The 23,574-nt window shown below is 41.3% G+C and overlaps 1 protein-coding gene across 14 annotated transcripts in view; it reads right to left on the bottom strand.

Moving 5' to 3' along the window:
• The window catches only part of SVIL (supervillin), a 197,412-nt gene that overhangs the window by 127,057 nt on the left and 46,781 nt on the right, over nt 1-23,574 (bottom strand). For 4 of the 14 annotated variants that reach the window (XM_075922624.2, XM_075922620.2, XM_075922623.2 and 1 more), the window contains exon 2: nt 19,433-19,529. The exons of 2 other annotated variants lie outside the window; for them this stretch is intronic. Coding sequence is in view for 1 of the 12 variants with exons in the window: in XM_075922606.2 (XP_075778721.2) it covers nt 13,602-13,623 (22 nt within the window). In the remaining 11 variants the exon portion in view is untranslated. Of the gene's footprint in view, nt 1-1,384; nt 1,556-8,581; nt 9,327-13,601; nt 13,739-19,432; nt 19,530-23,574 lie in introns of those variants that run through there. 8 more of the 14 variants (XM_075922625.2, XM_075922627.2, XM_075922626.2 and 5 more) reach the window with 5 other exon arrangements.

The following is a 23,574-nucleotide window of genomic DNA, read 5'->3' as shown; positions in this document are numbered from 1 at the left end:
GGCTCCCGATGAATCCATATGTATTGAGATGAATACATTGTAAAATCTCAGTTAATGTCAGTTGGTCTAAATCAGTTATAAATATATTTGGACACAACATGTATACTTGGTGTTATGTTCCTGTTCATATTTTTTGAACTTAAAAGTTGACAGACAACCTTTATTACCAATAATATGTAATGTACTTTACAATGTTCCTGACATATATTTCAGCTTCCTGGATTTTTTTTTTTCATCTGGCCTTCAGATATGAAAGGCAGAGTGATTTAACACCTGTTTAGATTTGTCATCCATGTGATGAAATGAAAAGTATGCCGTTTGCAATAAACTTTGCATAAAATAGTTAATCTGCATTTAATTTTAATGGTTCAAAGAATGTCAGGCAAAATGGTCGGCCCTCACGCATGTTCACTTCATCAAATCTGGCCCTCTTTGAAAAAAGTTTGGACAGCCCTGATGTAGATGGTCAATTGAAATGAAATTGGCCACTAGGAATTAGAATGTATTCATAAAGAATAAGTGGCAGAAATTAATAGTTACAGACAGCATAGTTACTTCAGGGACAGAAAGGGATTTTCCATCTCTGTAGCAATCTATTCCATCAAGAGGCTGTAGCTAGGTCAACAGAAGCATTCTTCCATCAGTTTAAAAGTGTGAACACCATGCTTATGCCCTTTTTCCCTCTCTCTCTCTCTCAGAGGTTTGAATTTTTCATCCATGAGTAACATAGCTAGTTCGATCTAAGTTTTGAGCGTAGAGCACTAGTTTATCAGCAGTAACCACCACATACAGGTGTAGCCATGGCTATCAGTGTTTTTCTTCTTCCTAATCTGGAATTAGGTTAGGCATTTCCAGTGGCTCTTCAATTAACAGTGTTCTGACAATCCCCAAATAGTATATATGAACAGAAGAACCACCATACTGGGTCAGACTAATGGTCAATCTAGTCCGGTATCTGGTCTTCCGACAGTGGCCAATGCCAGGTGCTTCAGAGGGAATGAACAGAACAGGTAATCATCAAGTGATCCATCTCCTGTCACTTATCAGAAACCAAAAACAGTCATGAAGAAAGTGCTGATTGAAATACCCTTATGGGTTGTGCAACTTCAAAATACCTTCCCCTAATTCAACCCAGATTAGTGATTGCAGGAAGCCTCCCCACAGATACGTTCATAAATAAAGGTTTCAGAGGACATTACCTGTCACATAACATTAAGATAACTAACATGGGGCACTGTATCCCAACAGTAACGTGATAGAGACAACACTGCCATCTTTTTCAAGCCAGAAGGGCCAAACTACCAAGTTGGAAGTTAAAAACTGTGCGTAATCTTTACTTGTATAAAATTATATTGTCACACGGTATTTCTTTATATCCTTTTACCTGTTGGACTTGTAAAGGTGTGTGACGCATCATGTTTGGAATCCAGTCATCCATGTTCAGTATCATAGTAGAGGCCATACAATAACCTGGAAAGGTCTGAAAGCAACATTCTGTTTACTTCAGAGCCATACTTCAGTCAGTGACTTCCATTCTAAAAGCTACAGGATAATGCTGTCAAATCAGATAAGTGTTTATTACATTTCCCCCCTTCCCCTCAATTGTATGGAAGTAAAAAACAATAGTGATAAGCAGAGCTCGCCGAACTGCAGCGAAAGCCGCTCACCAGCCCCACACTGTGCATGCGCAAGAGCCGCATTGCGCATGCATGTGCCGCTGGAAAACGGGGTGCCGGGCTGAAATCTACTCGCCATGGGCAAGTAGATTCAATAGATTGTCGAGCCCTGGTGATAAGCAATAGCAAGCCCTCAGCACTACTCAGAGCAGCTACAATGAACCTCTCCCCTCACCACCTCGACCTGGCAGCTCTCAGATCCACCCAGAGCATGCAGCTTAGTATGGATGTAAAATCCTGTTTAACTGGATAACCAATTAAAGAAGGGGGTAGAGGGGCTGCTCCAGGCAGGCTGGGTTGGAGCAGCCCTCCAGTCCCCCCCAAACCGCCGTGGCCAAGCTGCAGTATCCCCATCATCACCACAGACAGCGGCTGCTCTAGACAGAAGCAGCCCCTGCCTGTGATGCACCCAGGCCCGCTGCAGATGGGGCTGCTTTGGACAGCTAGAGCAACTCCTGTTTGTGGTGGGCCGCACAGGGCTGGAACAGCCCCCAGCCCACAGTGGGCAAGTAACTGCTCCAATGCCCGCCGGTTAACCGGTAAGCATCACCCATTACTATTACAGGTGATGCTTACTGGTTAAGCTTTCACATCGCTATTGTCTAGCACTCAACAGCAATTTAAAGGACGCAGGGCTCTGGCCTTGAGGCAATTTCGCCCACCCCGTCAGTAGGCCTTTTCAGAAGATCAAAATGGCAAAATAGACTGAAATTAAATTTTATGAAAGTACTTTTCTAATCAAAGTATTCTTAAAATATTCTCTGAAGCAAAAACCTTAAAAGGTTATATTTATTTTGCGTTCAGAGGGATTTCTGATAAAAGCAACAATTTTGTGGAAAGAATAAGTTTCCGGAGGTAAAGTATTTTAATTTTCTCCATAATGCTTGAGTTTTAAAACTAGTAAAGTCACAGGCAGTATTTTTTTTAAATCTGTAGTTGCACATTTTATATAAAATGTTGATATTTTAGCTAATTAGTGTATCGAATTTAAAGCTTACTGAAAGCACCATTATACTGAAAATCTGCAAAGGTGGGGTTCTGTTTTTTGAAGCCAGGGTTTTGCTTTAATGGTTCTTTTACACTTGGCTCTACTCAATCATTGCAAAGTTATTTCTGCAGCTAAACAGACAGGTTAAGCACTCATTAAAAAGTGAGAGCCCCTCACTAATACTCTGCCTACCCTTTAAAATGCCCATATGGAAGTTTGACAAAACAAAGCCATTCCTATACGAAATTACTATTTTCAGTTAACATAATAATATGTTTGTTGTTAACTTTGACATTTACAGCATTGTTGTTTTGTGCTTTCATTGCTTTTATATTTTAATTTATGGAGCTCTAAAATCAAATTAATGATACCAGACCATGATTTTATCAGCAAGGCATAGTAATTATTTTCACTAGTGTTTTCCAGGGTCAGTCTGTTCAGAGGTAGTGAACTAAGCTTACAGTGTTTAATTAGACAAGCTCCAGTTCAACCCATAGCTGCAATAATTTAGTCATAGGCTGGTCTGGCAATGCAATTTTATGGGGCACTACAGTTACAAGATAAAACTTTTTGGAAAGTTACTTTGGAACTGAAGAGTATGAAATGCTGCTTAGCTGCTTCCTGGGTTCTAAGGAAAAAATTAATTTAAAAATGTCTATTTACATAATCTAAACGTTCAAGTTCAGCCGTGACATGTTTTAGGCTGTGATTTTTTTTAATGGGGCCCAAAAGGCTGGGTGTTTAAATCCCAATGGCTTGCAAAGTAAATAGGCTGCCTTTAGTCCCTATGAAAAATCCAGCCTCTCGGAGTTTGGAGGAGGAAAGAACAATTGGAAACACCAATTTGGATGCTATGCTCTTCAACAGAGAACACATGCTTTGCTTTTTAGCAATTTTGAAATAAATTAGCAATGTACAAACAGGATTCTGAAAAACATGTGGTGTATTGTATTTCTTCCCTTAACTCCACCTTTCGAATTTTGGCCAGCATCTTTACATGCCTTCTAAATAGTATGGATATAAAACACACATTGAGTGCAGCTTAACATCACCCTTTCCCTGCAACCATCTAACCTTTCAGCATGTGTATAGTACATGTGGCTAGTGGCAACTCAAACCAATATATATATTGCTAATATAACCAAACTTGAAGCATGACTGTTCCTCACTAGCAGCCAGATCACAGGTTTCTAAGTCTGCTACTGGCTTTGAGACCAAACAACTGGGTCTTAGCTGAGGCAGCAAGTTAGACGTTGAGGGGTTTAGTTATCTGAACATGTTATTCATTAGCGAATTTATATAGCACCCTCCAAATAAGCCTACTAAGCCTTGTAGCACACATTAGGCAATAGTTACTTGCACAGTTTTACAGAGGAAAAAATGAAGACTCACACATTAAGTGACTTTGGCTATGTTTCGATTGCAGAACTTTTAGCTCTGCTGTATCTAAGGAATGTGTCCGCTTTTTTGGAGCAGTTTTTTAAAAAAGCGGATGTGTTCTTTCGGCATCCATGTATTCCTCTTGGTTGGAACAATAAGAGATGTTCTGAAAGAGGCGTTTTATCTGAAATTTGGCCCCGTGTAGATGGGCCAAATTTCAGAAAAGCCTCTTTGGGGGAAAAAAAGCAGAAAAAGATAAGCAAATTGCAAACCACAATTTGCGTATCTTTTTCTGACTTTTCTTGGCAGTGCAGACGTAACCTTTGACACCAAAAATCAGAGGAACTGAACCTAGATGTCCCTACTGCCAGTCCCACATTGTAAGCACAAGACCACCATTCCAGTGCCCAGTTATTGAATTATCAGTGGTAATAGGCTTGAAAGGCAATCTTGTTGGATTTTAAAAGTTCAGCTAGTTTTCAGTCCTAGTTAATACCTGATGAATCCCAATTGGTGAATGCTAGCCCTGCTTCCTAGGTTCCAGTATAATAGAACTGTTGAGGTAATTTGTTTAAAGAAGTTAATTAAGAGTATGTACAATACTATTTGAGGTCTTCCCTGGCAGCTTAATGGAACAGATTACCAGAAGTCAGAGACCTGGAAAAGAAAACTCATGTAAAGCATGTGAAATCTTAACGTTCTTTAGAGCATTTCTTCTGTATTTAATCTCATTTTGAAATACTGCACCTTATACCCTATATTCACCACCGGGGAAAATAGAACTTAACTTTTTTGGAAGATAATTTAACTTACATTTGAAGAGACCAATATGATTAAACAAAAATGAGACCCTGCATCTGTCAGTTGAATGTCAGTAGTTTTCTAACAGTAGATTTTGCAGGTATAATCACAGTGAGCATCTGGTAATAATTAAAACCACAAAAACAATATGTTAACTCCCCACTGCTCTTTGGCATGCAGAGTTTTCTCTGGTCTAGCAAAAAATCTACACAGCACTTCTCCAAGTACCTGAATAAATTCTGTAAGAAAGTTTCAGAAACTAGAATCTCATTAGTCATATGTTACAACATGTCGAATCCTGTGGAGATTACATACTAGTTGCACAATAAACTCATGTGGCCTGAATTTTTTCTCCTAGAACATCCTTGGTATTACTACCAGCACATGATTTTTTTTTTAAATATCCAAGCTTGTTAAGTAAACATCACATGAGGAACTTTGAAAAGTTTGTTCTACCCAAATTACTCTCCAAGGACTACATCTAACAGCATCCTTATCTGCTTAAGGCAGATGCCAACTGGAACATGCTTTGTTCACTAAAATCAGAGACCTTCAAATGTTACAGTTATTTCAACTAGATAGCTTAGAGTTAACACAAAGATAAGAAGGTGTCATTAAAAAGTGGAAGAAAATCTTTCTTGCTGCTTCTTTAAGAGTAAATTATTCCCTTCAATTCTGTCTGGAGGGCAGAGTCCCTCCCAGTGGAGAAAAGAAGTCTGAATACAAACCCTATGGAAGGTGAGCTGTCAACTACACAGCTGCATTCTAAAGCTATAGCTCACTTAAAGTTTTAAATTAATGAAATGGCAGAGGAGGACAAGTAAATTGACAATGGCAGTATTTTTTCCCTCCATTTCTTTGGGGATGGTTGACCTCTTAATCAGAAAAAAAATGAAAGCAGTGAGTTTTCTTCTATCTAAAACACAAAATCTACAAATTAGTGAGAACCCAATACACATAAGCAAGTGTCCTGTTTTTTTCAAAAGGCCTTCATACCATTACTTGGAACATATATCTCCAGAGCAAAACACCATTAGCTAATGATGCTTAATGATGTGTATGCAGGTTATTGTATGCTATTTCTTGACACCAGTGGTCCCCAACCTCTTGGGGCCGCGCATGCGCCGCGCTCCCAGGGGCAAGGGTGCAAAGATGGCTCAAGGCTGGCTCTGGTCACTAGGCAGGCACACATACATGCCCTGGCGGGCGCCATGGTGCCCGCAGGCACTGTGTTGGGGACCAGTGCTTTACTTATTACATAGATTCTCCCCCTAACAAATAAAGCCATTAACTTGGCAGAATGCACCTTAATTCCCTGTGGTACCAAGTACCTCAATCTATGACTCAACTATAACATCTTTTCCATCTTGCTCTTGCAGTTTAATAAAAAGAGAGAGAAATATCTTTTAACTTTTTCTTAATAAGAATCCAACAGGCTTAATGTATATCAAGGTGATACTGTACTGTCTCCTTTCTGCATGATGAATTGAAGATCAAATTATTTGGACGTCTTTAATAGATTAAAGATAAGGACGCGATCTTTCCACACTTCCCTGCATAGTACCAGGATTAGGAATTTTGCATGAACGCCAAATCTGTATACTGGTAATCCTACTTGAATCCCACAGCTCCTAGTTCAAAATATTACTACACAAGTTAATCTGCTACATTTCTAGCAAAGACTAAGAAAAAAAGCGCTTCTGAAAAGTAGAATTATTAATGTTCAATTGAATAACTTCCCTGTTATATATGGGGAGATTACTAGAATTTGGCAACTAGTCAATTTGAGAATTTGTTGTATGAAGATAAAGTATCTTTTCATTAACCAGAATGCTTCCTAACATGTGCAGCTACATTGTTAGTACATTAAACTTAGATCCAAGGTTAAGGACTCTAACACAGTCCTCTTGCTCTTACAGCATGGTAGCCCTGGTGTGAACTGGTAACTTGCCATATCCTTGTGTGCGTTTAAATGTTGCAGTAGACCTATACTTAATTCATAGAAGGTTTAGTCCCAATTCCCCGGCTCTAAACAACCAGGTAGGGATCAAGTTCAGAAGCAGAAAAGACATTTCCAAAAATTCAGCACAAAAGCACAAAATAACCTTCAATGTGTGGTTATTTGTGCACACTAGAGGGTTATTAATACAGCAACAGGATTTATTACCAGCCTTCTTTCTCAGAAGCAACAGACAAGGAATAGCTAAGTAACGTGAAGAGGCAGAGCTTCAGAATATGCCCTATTAAAATCTGAATCTATTCAACACATGGATAAGGGAGGAATTATTTTATAAAAGAGTTGCAAGAGCTTTAGTGAGACAAGTCAGTAAAGACTTTGAGAACACAATTAACTTCTGTTTTGTCAGAGCTGACATCTGAAGGGTCATGGTTGATGCAGTATGTGACTAAGGCCACAGCTTCTGTACTGTGAAGAATCCATCTTTTTATAATATGCTGGATAGACTTAGACTGTATGCTAAGTTTCCACAGGCATTCAAGCAGAATTTACCAAATTTCAAGTGAATACAAACACCACCATGCACTTTTCTACAAAAATGTCTCACATTCACTCACTAACAGATGAAAAAGGACTGTTAACAGTTTAATACAGAAAAGCTCGCTGTCTGTTCCATTTGACACGCTGTGCAGCAAAATGCCTAAAGAGAACACAAACTTGCAAAGAGATAGTGGGTATATTAAGTAAACAAGTTTTTAGAGCTGTTTGAGGAAAGGTTATGGTCTTGCAGTTCAAATACAGAGCAGAGAAATGAACTCTCAATCAGTAGCTCCTGAAAGCCATTCTTGCCTCCTTTCTCCATTAAAATGGGGATAGTATTTATATTCGCTTCATAGGATGTTTTGTAAACTAATGTCTAATCCACAGATACATACTGGGAGCGAGGAAAGAAAAAAACCAACATTCAGCAGCTAATAAATAATGCTGCGCTGGTGGTTCAGAACGAACATGCAACCAGTTTTCTCCCAACATGTTTTAATGGAGAAAACCAGCGAATATGTGAAAAGAATGGCAACTGGAGAGCTAGAGATAAATATTGAGTAAGCGTCCAAGTCTATCACAGTTGTTAAAATGCAGCTGTTGTATCACATCTAGACTACTGTAAGACTTTGATCAAACTAAAATCATACATTTCAGTAGTGAATCTACAACATCTCTACCAAAGCACTGAGAGGGGGGAAGAAATCAATAAAATACCTTTTACTTAGATTATATTCCTATTAGGGATGTGAATGTTTAACCTGTGGGTCTGCACTAGCCCTGCTGGGTAGCCCACTGCAGACAGGGACTGCTCCAGCCAGATTGGAGCAGTCCCTGCCTGCAGCAGACTAGGGTGCCCCATAGGCAGAGGCTGCTCCTGCGTGCCCTCCCCTTTAATCAGTTAACTGTTTAACTGGTTAAACATACTGTTTAAGTGGGATTTTACATCCCTAATTCCTATTCCAATTTGAGATACTGGTATTGTATGTTCATACGCTCTAAAAGCATAACACTTCACAGATGAGCTAGTCAATGGTAGACTTTCCATCCATAGTGATATGAACTATTTGTTTAAATAAAATCACAAGAATTAAAATGCAGCAAAGGAAGACTGAATGACTGGCATGCACAGGCTGGAAAAAACTACTCACACTTCAACCTTGCAAAGCTTCAAACATTCTCAAAACAACGGGCTTTCAAACATCTGTTTTCAAGCTTTTATAAAGAGGTGTTACTTACGTCTAAATCCCACTTCTAAAAAATGGCTTGTCTGCTTTTATGCAGAAAAAAAAAGAAAAAAGTACTTAAAAATAATCACAGAATTACTGCAATTCCTTCTAGCCAACAGTAAGAATTAGATTTCCATGGCACTGTTTTCGAGAAGTTCTCACTTCAGCTAAAAATTTCTTTCCAAACAACATAAAATATTCAGGTGCTAACAAAACAAAAATGACACATCACTCAAGTTACCAAATATCAACATGCAAACTTGGCAAGAACATCTGTAGCCAAGATGATTCAGAGACAGATAAATTTAGAATGGTGTTTTCCTATGGCATGTGGGTGCCAAAAAGAGTAACTACGCAAAAGCTATATTGCAAGCACTCTTCCTGAAATATTCGGGAATAAAGTTATTAGCAAAATTCTTCTTTCAAAAGTTCTCAGCCGTCTGAAGTCCTCCACCACGTAGTTCCCTGATCCACCTTTAGTGCTCCCATCCATCACTTGATTTATCCACATAAAACTACAGGCTCTCCAACCTCAGAGGACTAAGCCAAATGCAGTGTGGCAACTTCACATGGGACCAACCATTTATGGGCTGAACAGTAGAGCTTTGACACCAGCTAATCTACCATAAATAGCTCTTGAAACTCAGAAGGATCAGATCAGCTGTTGCAACACTCTCAGGCTGTAGTTACTTCAAATCCAATTATATTGTCAATTTTGTCCTGTAGCTTTCATTTTACATCCCCCCGCCTCCCAAACCAAAGAATTAAAAGCAGTGAAAACTAAAAGGCAATAAAACAAAGCCAATCATAGGTATGAGAAAGGCCTGAGAATGGGATAGAAATTAGACAGATTGCTTCAAGTAAAGATTTTTAATTAAAATAGTATGTCCTAAAATCCTGTTAAAGTGTTTCAGTGTGCAGCAAAGCAGTTTAACAATATGATGACAAAAACAAAATAGCCCAGATTTGCAAAGCAAGTGATATAAAATAAAGAAATACTATAACAAACAACTTGAGTGTTTTTACCAGTGAAACTATTAGATATTTTCCCATAACTTTTAAAAACAAAAGCCAAACATTGCAATATTATCCTTGGCGCAAACTATGAACTAGTGGAAGGCAACCTGAGGCCCACAGGTAGAATCCTGATGAGCTGCATGCAACATTATGCCAAAGCAACTCCCTCTACCCCCTCTCCCGGACCACTGGGGACCCTGCATTTACCTATTCTTCCCCCTCCATCCCAGAACTTCCGGAGCACTGTGAATCAGCAGAGTTGAAGAGTTCAAGCTCTAGCAAAGAGGGGGAGAAGCAGAGAGGAGGTGCAAATCAGCTGATTCAATGCTGGGAAGAAAGGAGAGATAGGATGGGGTATGCCCAGGAGTAGAGACTAGGGATGTGAATGACTAGTCAACTATCCGATAAGCAAATGCTTATTGGATAGTCGATATGCTAGTTGACTAGTCTCCCTCCCCTCCCCGCACACATTTGCTGCCTCTTTCAGAAAGAGAAAGCAAGGGGGAGGGGGAGACAAGGGGTACTTTCAAAGTGGCAGCGTTGAATATATTGCTGGTTCCGGGCTGCACGCAGCGTTTCAAAGCAGCAGTGCCACTGGGGATTCCCATGCTGACCCGAGGCTCCATGCAGCGCTGACGCTATGAAACGCTGCGTAGAGCCTGATGCTGGGCTCCCCGTGGTGTTTCAAAGCAGCAGTGCTGCATGGAGCCTTGGATCAGGTGGGGATTCTGAGTCCCCAGATGACCCTGGACTTCATGCTGCGCTACTGCTTTGAAACGCCACAGAAAGCACGGAGCCAGCGGGGGACTGCTTGAGTTCCCTGCTGGCTCCGTGCTCCCAAAAACACTTTCACCTCTGAAGTGTAGCAACAGCCCTGGGGCTATTGCTACACTTCAAAGGCTGAGGTTTATTGACTAGTTGGAACAGTCAATGCAAATTGCATCGACTATTCGATTAGCCAGTTAGTCTAAATTTAACATCCTTAGTAGAAGCAGGGAGAGGCCAGGTGGAAGTTTGAGGGAAGTAGTGGATTGGGGGCGGGGCCTGCAGCAGAGTGGAGGCAAAATAAAAAAAGTGACATTTAAAGCAAGGGCATGTGTGAGATGCATGTTGATTGCGCAAAGCCATGCATTCCCTCTGCAGGCAAAGGTAACTTAAAGAAGCAATTTATTTTACCCTTAATAATGGATCACTTTGTGTTGAAAAAGGAATGATAAAGGAGAATCAGGTGCAATATATTCAGTTTTATTCTTGGGGTCATGATTAGTGCATATGTCTGATTTCAATCTTGCACCCACAGAGATGAAGGAGGGCCACTCACAAGCCTTGATTGCCCATTGCTGCCTTAGACCTTCATGTTATATATGTTTGAGGTACTATCTTTCCTTTGAAATATTTAGAAGGGTTTTCCCACACCAAAAACCAAAGAAATACCATTTGAAAACCTAAACATTTTGAAGCCACTGGCTATTTTCACATGTTACCAACAAAAGGCAATGCCACTTTCCAAAACTATTAACTGTATCATTGTTCCAAGAAAAAATTTAAGAGCAAGGACTTAACAAATAATACTGCCTGGACAGCATTTTCTTTTTAAGTTACTCAACATCACAAGGAAAGAGCATTCCAATTAAAGTAAATTTTTCTTAAACTGAAAGTATAGAATTAAAGCTAATCTTTAAGATAGAATGTAGAAGCATATCATGTAGACTCAGGTCCATTCTTACAAACAAAACAAACATCTCCTTTCACAGAGCCTACAATCTCCAGTGGATTAAGTCCCAGGTCTCAGAGTCTCTGCCGCCTCAGACAACTCAATCTGTGTGTCAGTTCTCCTTCTGCAAAGTAGGCACACTCTTCCCTGTTACCATGCGTTTGCACAGCACTTTGCATAATGAGGGCTTGAAATTTGGTTGGGGACTCTAGGTAATAACTGTAATGAACATGAAGTAATGTCTGAAAATCCCCAAAATCCAGAGGAAAAAAAACCATGGAAAATCCTACGAGTTAGCTTTATGTTATATTCCATCACCTTCCTCATTCTGTCAACTTGACAGAAGGGTCCTGGTTTCCTTCTGGTCTAAATGCACCTAGCACTGTGAGCACTACATATGACTCACTAGTTTTAATCTTGCTCAGGTTACTAGTTTCAAAGTAGTTTCAGTTAAATGCTGGTGACTTAAGTAAAGGAGTTTGTAATCTTTGCTCAGTTTCTGGTGACTTAATGTCCATCAACAAATCACCCCAGCTGTCCTGCTTTTGAAGTCTGAGCAGAAAGGCAAGTATTGAGAAAGTTGTCTCCATGCCCTCTTTCCTCAGGCCCTATAGAATAAATATTAATCTAAATGGGGCCAGATGCACATTACTGGAAAAAAGGCACTTGGCTGCCAAGTATTCAGAACTGTGAGAACGGTCTTAGCTATTGTGTGTCTCAACCTAGACCATGAAGTCTAAAAAGCCCTTTATTTTTAAATAAACCACCTCTAAAATTAGTTGCCTCCCCTTTCCCACCACAATTGAGAGCCGAAGGAATAAGATTTCATACATTACCACATAGCTATAGCCTACCCACTTCCCATCCAGCCCCACCCCTGCATGCCTCCACAGATCTTCTTGTGTCCCAGCTCTTGCCTTGCTCTGCCAGCTTGCTCTGCACTTCAGCCAGGAAACAGGATGGGGCATGGAGGCTAACCCCACTCCAACAGGCACTGCAGCTGGGAACTGGGGTAGGGGACACAGGGCTTACCGCGCTCCAGCCAGTAGAGGGCTGGCTCTACTTTATCTGCCTGGTGGAGGAGCAGGACCAGAACCTGTACTCAGACACTGCTGCTAGGCTGTGGTGAGCCTACGCAAGCGGGCAGAACCCTGTGCGTGGATCCCACTCTCTGGGTGCATCCCTGGGATCAGAGTCCCCAGCCACCATTTCCCCCCTCTCATGCCTGTTGAGGGGAAGGCAGCTCAATCCCTTCTGCCCTATCCCTCCTACCACCCTCTCCTGCCCCCTAATTGCCTACCCACTCGAAGCCAGGGCCAACCCAACCGTCCTCTTCCAACTCCGCCATTAAAATGGGGGTAAATAATCTGCTTGTGATAAGAATCAGTTTGAGAGCAACAACAAACATTTTATCCACAGATTCAGCAAAAGTTCTGACAATTGGTGCTCTCTCCATATCCATTTAAATCCTGGGTCTCTAATCTGAAGACTTCTAAAGATAACTGACTCTTATAACATGAAAACCTCTCCCCACAAATAAACTGGACTGAGATTACCAACTCATTTCACACAAACCACTACCCAGCCAAACAGCAAGTTTATTTTCACTACTAACACAGGCAGTATTTTAAGGCTCTATTCCCACCTTCCTGAACTATTCCTCTTAAAAAAACAAAAACAAAAAAAACCAACCAAACAAACAAAAAAAAACAACAAAACAGAAGTTGCATAAGATCCTATTGTCACACAAGCTGCCTTAGTAGTACACCACACAGGAAGAGCTTCTGAATAGTAGAAAAGTTCTGTGACCCCCATCACACAAAATATAAGATAGCATAAGGTCCCAAAATCCCTAAGGAGTTACAGTTAATAAATTTTAGCTGCACTATTAGTTTTTACTTATTATCATAGGCTTCCTTCCAGGATACCTGACAATATATATTGTGATTTAGACTACACCTTGCATGGACAATCATCCTGGCTTGTCTAGAAGTTAGACACAGGGGCTGTAATTCAGACCCATGATGACTGTCCCTTTAATAAAATCAGAAGAACTCATACTAAAACGCTCATTGTGGTATCATGGACTCATATTACCAGAAAGGATCCACGTTTCAATGCATAACAGTCATGGAATAATTATAGTAGAATACACATGCTATGCCAAGTTTGTAGCAGGCTTTGTAAGATGCATGACCATACAAGAAACCATTACTTACAAAAAATATATATAGCTACTGGCTTTGCTCCTTCTTATGAAAGCTTTGTTATACAGAGTAAGGCAAACAATGCAACTTACTAGTCTCCATTGTTAGAATCATGACCCCACTTCTGTATCTCAGGAGCAGAAAACCTCACCATCCAGTGTTATGTGAATAACTCAAAGGCACACAGCATGGCTTTGTTTCAGCTTTTATCTTCTGGCTCATTCACTCCTCCTCCCTCTTGTGGGATAAAAACACTGCCAGTACCCTCTTCCTGGCCATCCCTATTGGTCTATTTAAAATACCTCATTTATTTAGCATTTTCATGTTTCTGTGAGAGCCTAAAATGACCCACACAGTTTTTGTCCAGCCCAATTTTTCTCCCTCCGGGAGAGGGAAAAGTTCACTCTTTCACTGACTGAATGGCCTCAAGTGGTTTCATTTTAATAGAGCCAAAATACTTTCCCCAGCACACTGCCTCAAACACACAGACTGTATGCTGCAGAGAGGCAACAAAACATTCCCCTTCATGCTGCAGGGACCCGAAATAGTTGAAGGAGCCACATAGTTGAGGGGGAGGAGGAGGCGGGAGACACCCCATCTCAAGAACTGCCACCCAACCCTGCTGCAGTGAAAAACTGCACTCTTTTTTACATCTGAATATACCACAGCAAGGCAGGATTTACGGTGGTCATGTAGACATACCTGTGACTTGCCAGCCAAGGCTCACAGAGCTTGAACTACAGGACTGTTTAGTTGCTATGTAGACTTCTGGACTTGGGCTGAAGCTGGGGTTCTGGTACCCTGCAGGGTGGAAAGGTACCAGAGCTCAGACTCCAGCCCCAGCCCAGAAGCCTACACAGCAGCAAAAAGAGCCCGGAACCCCATGAGTCCAAGACAGCAGGCCAGTTGCAGGTTTTTCCTTGCAATATAGATACACCTTAGGAAAATCTAAAGGTTATTAAAAGTAATCTAAGGGTTGGGAGACTACCTGTTCTTCACTGATGGAGTCTGTCAAAATAGAAGCTGGTTTCAGGCCTATCACCATATATGGTCTGTACTTGGGAGATTTTAAACACATTTAAGAAACAACATTCCAAGCTAACTATAGGGAGGGGAAAATAAACCACAACAAAAACCAGTTTCACGGAATTCCCATTTGACAGGAAGATAGCATGATCCTATTGAAGGAAGGCCTAAATTTAAATAAAAAGTTGTTTTTGTATTGGGACATCCTTAAGACTTGAAGTTTGACTTTGAAAGTTAAAATGGTCTCTTTTGCAGCTTGAACAGCCAACAGAATGTGTCTATACACATGCTTCAAAACAGAGTGAATGAAATGACACTGTTCTTTATCTGTTTTCTGATTAAGTACCAACTAAGCATCACTTTTTTCTAAATGTAGCGTATACTTGTTAAGCTGTAACCTTAGCACACTGGTTACGTTAGGACTCATAACTCAGTGATCATGTCACAAGTGAATTTTGAAATTACTACTTATCCAGGCAAAGTGTTCTCCTTTCTATTTAAGGATGTGAACTGCATGTTATATACACACACAGAGTTTAAAACTATCCCAACAAATTGGAACCCACAATTAGGAGGATTAGCATGAGCAACACTGCTGAATCACCATCCTTCATTATGTATTTTTTTGCATCTACCCTAGCTTTAAGTGGCATTATGCCAGGATACAGGGTCTGACTCAGTCTGTTAACCACACTGGAAAATACAAGCAGAAGGAAGACAACTTATTACTGGCATCCAGAGTTACAATAATAGGACACCAAAACAAGCGTTTTGGAAAAAATACAAACTCTCATGCTTCAAAACATGTGCTAACCCTAAATTAAGAGGAGCAAGAAAGAAACTTTCCATGTGAGAAAGTTATTTCCTAACTGCCTACTTCACCATCCCATGCATGTTTGTTTAGAGTAGCTAGTACTAGTCCCTATCTAATACAAGACACAGGATTAATGGGCCAGTTGTCTCATCTCATACTGCAGTTCCTAAGGTACAAAATATAAGGCTCTCTATCCCTCAAATGACACAATTCAGTCCCCATTCTTATAAGTTATAACAGGCAAGAACAGTCATTTACACTTTTGTAGAAGGACATTCTGAGCTCATCTGCCCTTAAAGCTTCCTCATCATCCAAATATGCTTAAACCACATTTCTGCAACTAAACCATCAAATATTTGTTCCGGGGAATGCCACACAATCACCTGGTTCGGCAAATCAGGATGTAGGAGTTGCATCTAATCACAGCTGCTTTTTGTTTTATATACTGTTTTCATTCATGTTATAATCCGGTATATACACTGATTTAGACTTATTTAAAAAGTACTCCCTCAGTATGTATTTTAACAGCTAACAGCAGATTTTATGGCCGTTTGGGAGGGAGGAGGTTTAAAAATGTCTTTCCTCTTTTCTTCTAGGAATATGTACTAGGACGAGAAGATTGATGGCTACTGAGGCAACACTAGCAATGACCTGGAGAGGAGACAGAAAATGGTTGGATGTGGAAGCTGCATAGTGTACCTCAACCTTGAGCCTGATGGACACTCGAAGGCATGAAATGTTGCTCGATATAGCTTGTGGCACTGATGATCCAAAGATAAAGATAAGTAGCTGGAGAGTAGGATAGAATGCAGATGGGGATCTGAAGATACAAAATAGGAGAGACGAGGGTACAGACAACTCAGTATTTGCTGACACCAGATCAACAAAAGAACCTGGAGGACAAACTACAAGATGAGGAGGGTGATCCATGACAAAATGTGACCACCAGGATAAAGCACAGGAAGAGACTAATGTAGATGAAAAAAAATAAATGTAAGTTATAGGTTTGGTGAACTGGGAATAGAAGCAAAATACAGGACTATGTAGTACTTTAAAGACTAACAAGATGGTTTATTAGATGATGAGCTTTTGTGGGCCAGACCCACTTCCTCAGATCAAATAGTGGAAGAAAATAGTCACAACCATATATACCAAAGGATACAATTAAAAAAATGAACACATATGAAAAGGAAAAATCAAATTTCAGAACAGAGGGGGGAGGTAAATGTCTGTGAGCTAATGATAATGGGAAAAGAGGAAGAGAAACAGGCAGATGGAAATGGTGGGGCAGGAAGAAAAGAAAGAAAACCAGGCCAATGGTTAGAGCTAGACACTGATTCTATGGAAAAATACAGATAAAACACAGGGACCATAAGAGATCAGATGACAAATTCATACTAACCCTGGGAAGATAGTTGCCTTTCGGAGTGTGGACTCCATCTTAAGCATTGACAGGCTTGTCCCCAGACCAGATCCAGAAAACAGGAGTGCGCTGTCTGCCAGGAGTGAGGTAATGAGATGTGGACTAAGGATGTTAAAGACTAGTCGACTATCTGATAAGCATTTGCTTATTGGATAGTAATGTCAACTAGTCAATTCTTTCTCCCCTCCCCCCCCCCCCCCCCCGCTGCCGCTATGAAATAGAGGCAGCAAAGGGGGGGGGGGGAGGAGTACTTCAAAGTGGCAGTGCTGCACAGTGGCGCTGCCACTTTGAAACTCCAAGGCAGTAGCTGCACAGCTGATCCTGGGATCAGCTGTGCGGCAGGCTGCCCCTTTAAAACGCCGCCTCTGCAAGGATTCAAAGGGGCAGCACTGGAGCCTGGGGTCAGCTGGGGATTCCCAGCTGATCCTGGACTCCCCGCGGTATTTCCCCGGAACCCGGGATCAGCTGGGGACTCCCTAGCTGAACCAGGCTCCCCTCCTGCCCCTTTGAATCATGCTGCACAGCTGTGCAGCAGCTGTCCCTTTGAAACTGCCGCTTCCGCTGGCCTCAGACTGTATGCGGAGTTCCGCATTCCTCCTTTTAAATGTACAAGAGCCCCTGTATATTCATCACACAAGCAAACAAAAAGGCAATCATTTTTAAATCGTTTTGGTAAGCAGACATCACAGAAGAGCTAGTCTTAGGAATTATTACAAACTGATTCAGTTTGATTTAAATTGAAGGATAACCAACGCTGATTTCAAAAACAGTAGACTTTGAGAAATTAAGGGAACTTGTTAAAGATGACAACTGGACAAAAGAGCCAATGGAATTAAATATGGAAGTGACCTGGCATGTCTGTAACAACAACACAGTCATCTGGAATCTGTGTTCCAAGCAAGGGGGGAAACAGTAGTAGGGAAAGGATACCTGGATTAAAAACTCTCTAAAATAAAGGCAGCAGCAGTCTCAGTGGGGGAGGGAGAGAGGAAAGACAGGCTATACCACCGAGCTGGTGCTGGGGGAAAAATGGCTTTTAAGCTTGCTCTCTGCAGCACAGGCTCCTGCCTCTACTCTCTCCACCCCAGCCTCTGTAGGAGGCAACAAGGGGGAAGGGAGGTCAGGCAGGTCCGGGGGAGCCTTATACTTGCAGGGAGCTGGCTTGAAAGTCAGCTTCCTGTGTGTATTGGCTCCAGCCTATCCCTGCCCCCATGCTCTGCTCTGCTGCCCCTCTATCACTCTCTTAAAGCGAACTCCTCACAGATACCAGCTCCCACTCCCGGCACACTTGCTGCCTCGGATACAGAGACAGGGGGAGGAATGCATGTAGTTAACAAGACGCCGGACCAGGGATGTTGCCAGATGAGGGACGGCCAGTTTAGAGAAGTCCAACCTATAGTAACATAACTTCAAATTTATTTCTCTATTTGTAATAAATGTGAGTAGAAAAACCAAACAGAGATATGGATCAAGTTTAAGAGATGAAATGGGGGAGAAGCATTTGACAAAAAAGTAATACATTATTTTTCTGGGTTAAATCAGAGTTTTGAACTTCCAATATCAATAGAAGAAGCTACACACAACAGCTTGAGATGCTCATAAAACTATGTTTGTCCACAGCTCAACAATTTCACGGTGCTTTAGAAACAAAAAATAATTATTTGAATTCTATGTTAGTGTGTTTGAATAGCCATTTATACATATGAGATTTAATGCTATAAGCTTAGAAATGCATTTCTATGTCAGGAAAAGGAAAACAATGGATTAAAATCAGTAGGGAGAAAGATTCTCTAGAAGTGCCTAAGGATCATGGAATTTATTTTCAAACAATGACTGCATGAGAAACTATAGACCTATTTGTAATTTTAGCTTTCAAAAAGGATTGATTCCTCTGTATAAAAAAGAAGGGCTCTGAAGAGTACTGTCTGTCATGACAAGGATACTAAATAGAGCTAGCAATGAAGCTTTTTGTTAGTCAAGTTCAGAGAGTTGAACTTTGAGGTCCAGCAGTACAAATCTAAGTTCCATAGAAGCAGGCCACATAATGTTTGATAGTCACAGAACATACATTACACAAAAGCAGCCTAGAAAGTAATTTCAATTACAGAAGATAAACATACAAGATTAGACAGAAGAGGTCCTAACACAAGCATCTTGACAATTCAAAACTGAAAATCGTAAGTCAAAGCTGCAAATATTCAAAAATCCTATAAAATCAGAAGCATTCAAGATTATATATAATAGTATTGAATTTTATTATCTGCTCCTCAACTTAAAAAAAGGTGTACTTTTAAGAGACAATGTTTAGGGTAAGTACAGCATCTGTGCTGTTAAATATTTTTTAATCTCAACATTTTAAATGTTCCATTCAATAAAACTGCTATATGGAAAAGAATTTCTCCAATAACGGGTTATTTTCCCAAATATTTATCATCTCCCTAATCCCTCCCTCCCCCCCGAGAAGCTACCTTTCATTTTCATCCTGAGCCTGTATTGGACATCACACTACTACTACTGACATATCGGAGCAGAGGTAAACTGAGCCTCATTTTAAGAAGTCAGTCCTGTACAAAGCAGATGGCCAACTTCACTTGTGACTGCTTTCCCTCTGAGAATGTCAAATTTTAAAAATCCACACAATTTTTCTATATAGTGCTTACCTCAAATCTTTAGGCCATAGGGCTTCACAAAAGTGGAACTGCATGAAAATGTTCACTACTCAAAAGCAGATGGACTTTGAGCAATAGGCACTATAACCTAGAAGAAACAAGAATAGGTAAGACTATTGATGACTATACAGATTCAAGCAAGAGTCTACACAATTATTGGCTAGTGGAGTTGGAGAGAATTCCTTGATTTAACCTGGTTCTGATAGTCACTAAATTACAAGACCATGTAGGCTGACCTTCTGATGATGGTGATCAATTATGTATATATGTTAATCACACAAATTTGTATGTTTATTTGATAATGTTGAATGGTATTTCTAGGCCGTTTGTGAAAAACATCATGGAGTCTGTATACCAGGTGACCTCAGGATAGGGAGGGGCCCTCCACCTCAGAGTGGTAAACAAGAACTAGCATAGTCTGGAATTTCCCATCTTTTGTTGGTTACCTCAGAACTGGTCCCCACTGAGGGGTCACGTAATATAAAACCTTCAGGGCGGGATTTTTAAGTTCGGACGCAGCCCATAGGGGGTGCTGTCCGTCTGAGTGGCAGTGTTTGCGCGGGTCGTCAGCTCTCTCTCCTGAGACCACCAAGAGATCTGATCCAGCTGCAAGCCAGTCATTGGAATGACGAGGCACCCCATCCACTGTCTTCCATCTACACAAGTGTCATCTGCCTGCCATCCTCTTCAGGGTTCCTGTACTGCCAGCAAGGACTCCCCAGCGTTCCTCCCTGAGGGCTCTCAATCAGCCCAAAGGTTGCAGGTCCTGGGCAACACACCTCTGGCTCAGCCACTCCAGTCCAGAAGAGTAAAGTAACCATTTGTATTTGGGGTAGAACTTACCAATTATTTTCACGCAATCCAGTTGGGACATTAAGGGTTTTACTGTTCACTTCCACTGTTTTGTTAAAGGTTATTAGTTTGCATCGGGTTTCTCCCCTTCTTTTCCCTTAATATTGTATGAAATCCCTAATACAGTTTCTTTTTGCTTTCACCTTTACTTGGAGTCTGTTTTCCTTTATCAGCCTAATTCACAGGTAATAGACCCTGAGGGAAGGGCGGATCTGTTTTCTTTTGACTAGAGTTGCACTATCAGGCCATATTTGAATGTTATCCAGGCCCCAGGGATAACAACCAGAAAGCACCATTGTGACCATCTAATCTAATCTCAGGCATAGAATTGGTGTGCCTGGCCTCTGTTTGTCAGAGGCTGGAGAAGGATGGCAGGAGACAAACGCTTGATCATGGTCTTTGGTCCACCTTCTCTGGGGCACCTGGTGCTGGCCACTGTCGGCAGACAGGATACTGGGCTAGATAGACCTTTGGTCTGACCCAGTACGGCTGTTCTTATGTTCTTATAATATAAACTAAAGAATAGGGGTGAGGAACCCAAGCCCAGAGGCCTGATGTGGACACCCCTGCTATAGCACTTCCCCAAAATAATCCCAACAGCAATCTCTTAAAATCAAGAATAATTTTTTTTCCAAAATTGTCGGTGAAGGAGAATCTACCTCAACTTGTTCCAATGGTTAGGTACTCTCAATCTGTGCTGTATTTTCTATGTGATTTTCATTAGCTTCATCTTCCAGCCATTAGAGTCTGTTCAATCTAGCAGAAAAAGCTGTAAGAGTCCATTACTAAATGTGTTCTCCATGTTGAGACTTAAGAGATGAGGAGCGGACAATATATGGCCCGTGGGCCACATCTGGCCCACCAGCATCCAGTAGGAGCCTTGGGCAAGCTCCCTGTCTTCTGCACCCATGCACACCGCTCAAAGTGGCCAACTTCAGGGGCCATGTGCTTCTCTGATACAGGAAGGAGAACATTTGTCCAATATTGGCCAATTGGTGCCATTTCTTATTTGCCAGTTTTAAACAGTAAGCAACAATAAGAACAGATGCCAAAATGGGTTCAAATTTTGTTTCTGGAGATCCATGTAGTTTATTTTTAACCAAAAAACTTTTTTTGGCAGTGCACCAAGAACATGGCATCACCCCAGCTACCAAGCAGGTCTTACTCGGCGCAATACATCAGATACCCTCCTCACATACAGGTAAAAAGATTTCATAATGAAGTCAGTCAAGTTGACTGAACACAGGGGCATGCGCCCTCTAGCAATAATAGCTACTGTAAGGCTAGAAAGCCTCAATTAGCATATTTAATATTTCTGAGCATAAGAAGCAGAATGGTGACTAGGAGTCAGCAAAAACAAGCAAGTAACCAAGAATGTAATGCCAAAACCCCATGAGCATGAGCAGATTAGAATATACACCTGAGTGGCAAACCAACAGCCTGGGCTTTAGCATAGATAAAGTGAAACCCATAGTTAATTAAAGATCATGAACTTTTGTTCAGAACAGATTCCTTTAATAACAAGTCGCATGTACACATGGGCTGGAAACTGGTTTGTGTGGTGACTATTTTAACTGACATTTGTGTTGTTTTTTTAAACCACCCTGAAAAGACTAAATGCCTTCACTTATTTTCTGCTCATACCCAGAAGTATGGTTCATGCTAGTGCAGATATTTGTCTTAAAACCAAAGGCATTCAAAGCTAAAGGCAAGAATGTAATTCTGAACTGTACATGATACTACAGCTATGGTCTGCTCATAGGCAACAGCAAAAAGTGGGAAAACTTCAAAGAAACGGGTCAGAAAAGGGTAGATTTCCAGCCATTTAAAGATTAAGTCCAACTTTGGATGCTAAAGGCTTAGGTAGTGACTGGCTGAATGTTTCTTTTAGCAAACAAATTTAAAAGTTTCATTTTTAGAAGACAGTTAAACCCACCTACCATTGTGTCAATCCTGCTGACAGTCTTAAAATGGCAGTGGTTATAGCATTCTCCTTCAGATAAAAAAAAATTAAGTATTGCTTCCCATGATGCTATTATAGTCTATCCATCTGTCTTAGTCCCTTTGGCCAACAATTGTTTCACACATCCTTAGCGGTTTCCCCTTCCTCAATAGTTTACAGCAGTGGTCTCCAACCTTTTTAGCCACAAAAAATCGCTTTTTCTATTTAACTGTGATGCAAGATCTATCACAAACCCAAATACCCTTGCCACGCTTCCTTCCCACCCCTTCTTTGAGGCCCCACCCCTTCTCCTAGACCTTACCCTGCTCACTCCATCCGCCTTCTTCCCCCATCCTCACTCACTTACACCAGGCTGGGTGCAGGCTCTGGTCTTGAGCCAAAGCGTTTGGAGTGAGGGAGCGGCCCCAGGCTTAGCCCTGGGTGGGGGATTCAGCTGGCCTTGCATCACACCTGAAAGCATCCGGCATGTACATCAATGGCTCCACAGTGCCATGTGCTATCCCTCATCGACAGGCCCTGAGCCCACAACTTCTACTGCCCATGGTTCCCCGTTATTGATCAATGGGAGATGCAGGAGTGGTATCTGCAGCGAAGGACAGCATGTGGAGCTTGCTCCAGCCAAGACAGGTTAGGCATTTTAGAACTCAATCAAAGAATTACATTGAAGTGTAAGATAAAAATGAAAATTATGAAGTGCACAGTCCAGTCAAATCCCAAAATAACCCACTTTGCAAGCAGTAGAAGTAGTAACAACCACCCCCCACTGTTTGTTGGGTTGGGAGTGAAGGACAGTGTGTATTTGTGGGAATGACAGACACACAGTGTGTGAGTGACAGAGATTTGCATTGCCAAGCGCCTTCCATCCCCTTCTCTCTGTGTGGAGATGGGGTATAGGAGGGACACCCTGACATCAGCAGCCCCATCCCCCTTCTTCCCACACCCTGCACAGCAAGCAGGAGGCTCCCAGGGGGGCAGCTCCAAGGTAGAGGGCAGGAGCAGCATGACAGTGGGTGGAGAGGCAACTGAAGAGCCAGCACTTGAGAGCTTCCTGGCCAAACCAGTCAGGATCACCTGTCAGAGGCCCCAAGATCTACCAGTAGATCCTGATCTACTGGTTGGTGACCACTGGTTTACAGACTGCTTTTCTATGAAGAGCTGGAACTACCATAGAAGGATAGTGACACTATTATTCTAGAAATATGCATGACAATACCTCCTCTTCCCCCCAGGAGTGAAGCCGTTGAACCTTAAAAAAAAAAAAAAAAAAAAAAAAAAAAAAAAACTTGAAGTTTTCACTTAGCTGCTCAGAGAGTTGTGA

The sequence above is a fragment of the Pelodiscus sinensis genome, chromosome 2 (assembly GCF_052426305.1).
Source record: "Pelodiscus sinensis isolate ZL-2025 chromosome 2, ASM5242630v1, whole genome shotgun sequence".
Lineage (NCBI taxonomy): Eukaryota > Metazoa > Chordata > Testudines > Trionychidae > Pelodiscus > Pelodiscus sinensis.
The sequence above is the reverse complement of the archived record's forward strand: the minus strand, read 5'-3'. Positions and strand labels throughout refer to the sequence as shown.